Source organism: Sinocyclocheilus rhinocerous, unplaced genomic scaffold (assembly GCF_001515625.1).
Source record: "Sinocyclocheilus rhinocerous isolate Xijiao unplaced genomic scaffold, SAMN03320098_v1.1 scaffold1336, whole genome shotgun sequence".
Classification (NCBI taxonomy): Eukaryota; Metazoa; Chordata; class Actinopteri; order Cypriniformes; family Cyprinidae; genus Sinocyclocheilus; species Sinocyclocheilus rhinocerous.
In genome coordinates this window covers 17,983-24,480 of record NW_015629504.1, presented here as the reverse complement: position 1 = coordinate 24,480, position 6,498 = coordinate 17,983, and the positions used below count along the sequence as shown (strand labels likewise).

The 6,498-nt window shown below is 39.3% G+C and overlaps 1 protein-coding gene across 1 annotated transcript in view; it reads right to left on the bottom strand.

Moving 5' to 3' along the window:
• LOC107738961 (zinc finger protein 850-like) overlaps positions 1 to 6,126 on the bottom strand; it is an 11,112-nt gene extending 4,986 nt beyond the window's left edge. The window contains exons 1-5 of the mRNA XM_016550891.1: positions 6,011 to 6,126; positions 3,819 to 4,052; positions 3,322 to 3,734; positions 3,275 to 3,278; positions 2,816 to 3,065 (exon numbers count right to left, since the gene is read on the bottom strand). Of these exons, the coding sequence (XP_016406377.1) occupies positions 2,816 to 3,065; positions 3,275 to 3,278; positions 3,322 to 3,734; positions 3,819 to 4,052; positions 6,011 to 6,032 (923 nt within the window). The 5' untranslated portion in view covers positions 6,033 to 6,126. The remainder of the gene's footprint in view (positions 1 to 2,815; positions 3,066 to 3,274; positions 3,279 to 3,321; positions 3,735 to 3,818; positions 4,053 to 6,010) is intronic.
• Positions 6,127 to 6,498: the final 372 nt, after the last annotated feature.

Sequence of the window (6,498 nt, the reverse complement as noted above, 5' to 3'; positions counted from 1 at the left end):
ACTAGAGATAGTTTAATTTTGAAAATAACACAAAAAGTGTGATTTTGTTGTTTATATATATATATATATAGTATAATTTAGTATGTTAAAAAGTTTAAGCAAATGTTGTAAAATGTGTACTTCAGAGTTCAGTTAAACGCTTTTGATACATTTAAGTGTGTGTCATCAGTATTAGGTAATCCTGATTTATTTACCTTCTTGATTAATGATTGTCAGTCCTACACCTTTGGGTTGCTGCTTCCGAATTAGATTTGGTAACAAACAAACAAACAAAAATGACTCATTATTCTAGTTTTCCATTCTTGTGTTCCGCTTGCGGTTGGACCGTACCATATTACCGCAGGGTGAGGGGAGATTAGCCTACAGCCAGCAGCCGTTTATCATGAAACATACATTACCTTCATCAAAACTTTCTGTAATTCTGACAGATAATAAATTGTATGTGTCTAAACACTGCTAACGGTGATTAGAAGTGATAGCCTATAAGGGCAGGCTATTACATTTCAGAACATTCAGGTAAAAATAAACCTGCATTTGTATGTATACAATATACACACACACATATTAGTGGGCAAAGTGGGATAAAAAGAAAGAAACAGAAGTTTAACATGTACCGGACCTCTTGTACAAACGTTAAAGTGAAATCTCAAACAGATGACGATGAGCCTTCAAGTTTGTGAAGGCGCGTCCAGCGGAGATTTCGTGAATTTCATTTTGGACTCAGGAAACATTAGTTTATTAATAAATAATTAAAATGTCTCCTTTTTTCATAATCATTAGGCTACTTTTGCCTGTGCTTCATGGCAAACTTTGTGTGTGTACTTGAGCGCGGAATATGCTCACTATGGAGTATTAGGCCTATGTCAATTTAATATAAACGTGCCTGTTAGCTTAGATAATTTAGAAGTTTCGTCTGGTCTTGTTGAGATATATAGTTGAGTATCATCAGCATAACAGTGGAAACTAATCCCGTATTTTCTAATAATATTACCTAGGGGCTACATGTATATTGAAAATAGCAGAGGACCTAGGACAGATCCTTGTGGCACTCCATACTTTACTGGTGATAATTGAGATGACTCCCCATTTAAATAAACAAAGTGGTAGGATGCACTTTCTGCCGTCTCGGTCTTGAACAGGAGCCCTTCACAAAAATGAACCTAAACTCAGCTAATATTTTCCTTACAGACATGATGAATATATCCATAGAAAGCTTTAAATGACTACAAAACAAAATCATTCAAATCCAAAACAAAAACTCTTTCATTATGTAATCTGTAAATATGCATTTCTTTATAAAGGCAGGTCCAATGAGGAGATAGCGAGTCAGTATCGGCAACTTCATCTTTGTGACACTGACTCAGAAAACACTAGTTTATTAATAAATAATTCAAATCTCCTTACTATTTCCCCCCCGACACATTCATTATAACTTTTCCTGGTGCTTTGCGGCAAGCTTTTAGCACGTGTTTTTAAGCATTGTGGTTTAAAAACAAGTGATTTAAGCTATTGAAATGCAAACAACAGCACTATATGCGCAAGCTGTCTTGCTTCTGAGCGTGATTTCTGCAATTGGGTCGGATCGAGGTCGGGTCATATTCACACCTTAAACTAACCGTACCAGAGTTTGTTTGGAAGCGGACCAAGACCACCTCTTCAGCTGGGTCTCGGTACGGTTGTTTGGTCCGCACCCGAATGCGATTGCTGTATTCACATCTGCCCAAAAGATCCGCACCAAGGGGGAAACCGAACTTGAGTTCGAGTCAATCAAACCAAACAAGACAGGGGTGAATACACCCTAAAATATCATTCTGACCCTGAAATGTTCTCTTTTTTTAAAGACAGCATCAGAGCCCTCTTTGGTTCTGATTTAACTGGAGATGCCCATATGATCAGGACCACTGCATGCAGTGCCTCCAGCCGCCTGTAGGCTCCACCCAATTGGCCCAACGATGGAATCCAACGGCGTGGTCGAAGGTCTTTTCTGGCGCTTCTGCAAAGAGCTCTTCAACTTATTAAAGTTTGGTTTTCCAACCTTTGAGTCCAATTCTCTTCAGCTTTGATTTGATTTGCCATCTTAAACATTTGGCCATCGCCAAGAGCTGATGGACAGTCAGAGCACAAAAATGAACTTTCAAAACTTGTTTTTTGAAAATAAAAATAAAAAACAGAGCAGAATCATACATTTTCAGTTCAATTCACGTTTATTTGTATATCACATTTCACAATACATAAAATGTCAAAGCAGGTTTACACAAAATGCATGATTCTGTCTTACAATCAAGGGAAATGGGGGAAGGGAATAGTCGACAGTTATGATTTTTGTCATAATCATGCAGATGTTAGAGGTGTTATCATTACTCATTATCACACCACAATACAACATTAGCCTAATTGTCAGAATCAACTTAAAACCTTCATTTGAGTTGAGTTACTACAGTCTAGTGTTAACACACAGTGTGGTGCCGTTTCAGTTTATCATCTGTAGTAAAAGTCTTCATACAATCAAAAAACACATCATTCTTCACACACTGTCTTTTCTGGTGTAATTTTAAAGTACCTGCCTGCAAAAACATTCTTTCCACACAAGTTCCACATGAGGCTTTTCTTTTGTATAATCGTTCAGGTGCTTCTTCAGGGATAATGCCCAATGAAAGCTTTAAATGCATTGATGAGTTAAATAGTCTTTCTCCACAATGAAAAGGCAGATTTAAGAGTCTCTGTTGTGGATTTTTAGTGAAACTCTTTCCATGCTGATCACATGTGAGGCTTTTCTCCAGCGTGAATCTTCTGATGTGTTTTCATACGTGCTGACCGACTGAATCTCTGGTCACAGTGTGAACACTTGTAAGGTTTCTCTCCAGTGTGAACTCTCTGGTGCTGTCTCAGTTCAGCATTGTTAACAAAGGTCTTCCCACAATCAAAGCACATGTGATCCTTCACACCAGTGTGTCTTTTCTGGTGCAATTTAAAATTATCCATCTGACGAAAACTCTTTCCACACAAAGAACACATGTGAGGCTTCTCCTTTGTATGAACTTTCAGGTGGTTCTTTAAGGAAGATGCTGAAGAACACATTTTCCCACACTGATCACAGTAAAATGGTCTTTCTCCAGAGTGAGAACGCAGATGTGATTTAAGAGTGTTTGCATGTCTGAAACTCTTGCCACACTGATCACATGGGTATGGCTTCGCTCCAGTGTGGATTTTTAGGTGTTGTCTAAGAGTTCCTTTTTCTCTGAAACTCTTGCCGCACTGATCACATGAGTACGACTTCTCTCCAGTGTGGATTTTCATGTGCATTTGAAGCCTTGCTTTTACTGCAAAACTCTTCCCGCACTGATCACATGAATACGGCTTCGCTCCAGTGTGGATTGTCATGTGAACATTAAGGGCTCCTTTGTGTGCAAAACTCATCCCACATTGATCACAAGAGTACAGTTTCTCTCCAGTGTGGATTTTCATGTGACTATTAAGGTATTCTTTTAGTGCAAAACTGGTCCCGCACTGATCACATGAGTACGGTTTCTCTCCAGTGTGGATTGTCATGTGATGCTTAAGGTGGTCTTTTCGTGTGAAACTCTTCCCGCACTGATCACATGAATACAGCCTCGCTCCAGTGTGGATTTTCATGTGATTATTAAGGTAATCTTTTAGTGCAAAACTCTTCTCGCACTGATCACAGGAGTACGGTTTCTCTCCAGTGTGGATTTTCATGTGAATCTTAAGGTTTCCTTTTTGTGTGAAACTCTTCTCACATTGATCACAGGAGTACGGTTTCTCTCCAGTGTGGGATATCATGTGTATTTTAAGATTACCATTTAGTGCAAAACTTTTCCCGCACTGATCACATGAGTACGGCTTCTCTCCAGTGTGGATTCTCATGTGACGTTTAAGACTTTGTTTGGATGAGAAACTCTTTCCACACTGAGAGCAGGTGAGAGATTTTTTGGCTCCTCTTGTCAGTAAAACATTGCTCTCATTATGTGAGGAACTTGAAGATGTTTCCACTTCACTCAGTTCTTCACTCTCCTCGTTCTCTTCCATCAAGTCTAAAATGAAATAAAAAAAATACATGTAACTTTTGGCGATCTAGTGGTTAATAAACAAAACTTCATGCATTTTGCGTAAGAACATTCTCTCTGTTTCTGTAGATGACACGAGTCATGCAGTGGTTGTTGTTCTGCTCACTCTAAAAAATATGAATATATAAACACTTATTATAAACATACAGTAGTGATTCAGGATAAGACAAAACACGGTCTGAAAGATGGATTATATATACATTTTGTAAATTTTGAACAAAAAATTCCAAATCCAAAAATTCCATCCAAAACAGAGAAATTAGAATGTACAAGACATAACAGTGAGTAAAAATGTAACAGCAGACAAAAGCAATACAATATTATAAGTAGTGCTGTCAAACGATTAATCGCATCCAAAATAAAAGTTTTTTGTTTACAATAATATATGAGTGTGTACTGATCACCCGGATCCAGTACGTATTCAGACCAGATGGTGGATCAGCACCTAGAGAGGACCTCTACAGCCCTGAAAGACAGCAGAGACCAGGACAACTAGTTGAGCCCCAGAAACAGATCCCCAGTGAAGACCTTGTCTCAGACGGCCACCGGGACAAGACCACAGGAACCAGACGAGTCCTCTGCACAATCTGACTTTGCTGCAGCCTGGAATTGAACTGCTGGTATTGCAAATATATACTGTTTGTGTGTATTTATATATACATAATAAGTATACACAATACACACACACATATATTATGTAAACAAAAACTTTTCTTTTGAATGCAATTAATCGCGATTAATCGTTTGACAACACTAATTATAAGGAACTTTGAAATAACAAAATGTATTTTAAACATGTTCAAAAGCTTAACACGGTTGTAAATTGTGAATCCGGTATATAAGGATTGTAAATAAATCAGTTCAGGTCATATTTATCCTGACCTCTTCTCTTGTAAGGCTGAGAATGATCAAAGACATTTGTTTTTATTCCAACCATCTCTTTCTTACCAAAAGGGCCATTTGGAATTCCTAAAGGCACAAAGGTGCTAACGATCAAGGCCTTTAGGCCGTGTGTGCACATTGGGGGTCTGCTAGTTGTTACAGCTTTACTCTGGTGGGACGGGGATCAACTGGACAGGGGTATGGGAGATCATAGTTGGCGCCCCTCCCAAAATATATTCACTACATGTAATGTATTTTAGCATGCGATGTTTTTCTATACAACTGTATTAATGCCAGTAAATGAAATTGAATAAGCATAATATTACCACACATACACACATTGGTATTTGTGATTTATGAGGCCCACAGACATTTCCAAGTGTCCACACTAGTGGCAAGAAAACGGATGTGAACCTTTTGGACAGGGTTGGTTTTCTGCATTATTCATAATCATAGACAAAACACAATGTGAGACAACACAAACAACTATCATCTTTCGCCTACTTACTGAACACAACCCATTACGCATTCACAGTGCTGTGGAAAAACTATGTGACTATGTTGTTGTTTTCACTAGGATGATCCACAGCTGTTTTTAGTTGTGCGCGAGTTCTCAGTAAAATGCCCACTGTACACTTTTCACTTATGTTTCACAGCACTGAGAATGATTAATATGGGATGTGTAAGTCATTCTCTTTAGATGCTATTGAAGATAGAAAAGTGTATACCAATGTCGTTTGCAACTTTAGAGACGGTCCCTAAATTTGAGAATATCCAACATCTAACGTCAAGCCAACTTTATGCAAGTCCTGGGCTTTGTTTGGTTTTTGAGTGACGGGGATAATGAACTGATATTAACGGCAACTGTGCCCTCTCTGCCAACAACATTAGAAGTTGTTTAACTTCTCATTTTAACTATTTCACAGCTCATATGACTTTTCTAACGACAACCACTAAATCTAAACTACAACTAGTAATTAAAGATTTACGACCTTAATGCTCCCAAAGTTCTTTTTAAGGAAGAATCACAAATAAACACCAACCTCTTTGTTCTTGGTGTTCCATTCTGCAGGTTCTGGATCTCTCGTGCTCTGTGTTCTTTCTCAAACTCTGACCTCTTCACTTGTAGACTGAGGGGAATATTCCAGCATTTATTGGTGAACTGCTGCTGTGGGAGGAGCTTCAGTGAAGGAGAACTGCTGTGTGGGAGGAGCTTCAGTGAAGGAGAACCGCTGTGGAAGGAGCTTCAGTGAAGGAGAACCGCTGTGGGAGGGGCTTCAGTGAAGGAGAACTGCTGTGTGGGAGGAGCTTCAGTGAAGGAGAACCGCTGTGGAAGGAGCTTCAGTGAAGGAGAACCGCTGTGGGAGGGGCTTCAGTGAAGGAGAACTGCTGTGTGGGAGGAGCTTCAGTGAAGGAGAACTGCTGTGGGAGGAGCGCTGCTGTGGGAGGAGCTTCAGTGAAGGAGAACCGCTGTGGGAGGAGCTTCAGTGAAGGAGAATTGATGTGGGAGGAGTTTAAGTGAAGAATTGCT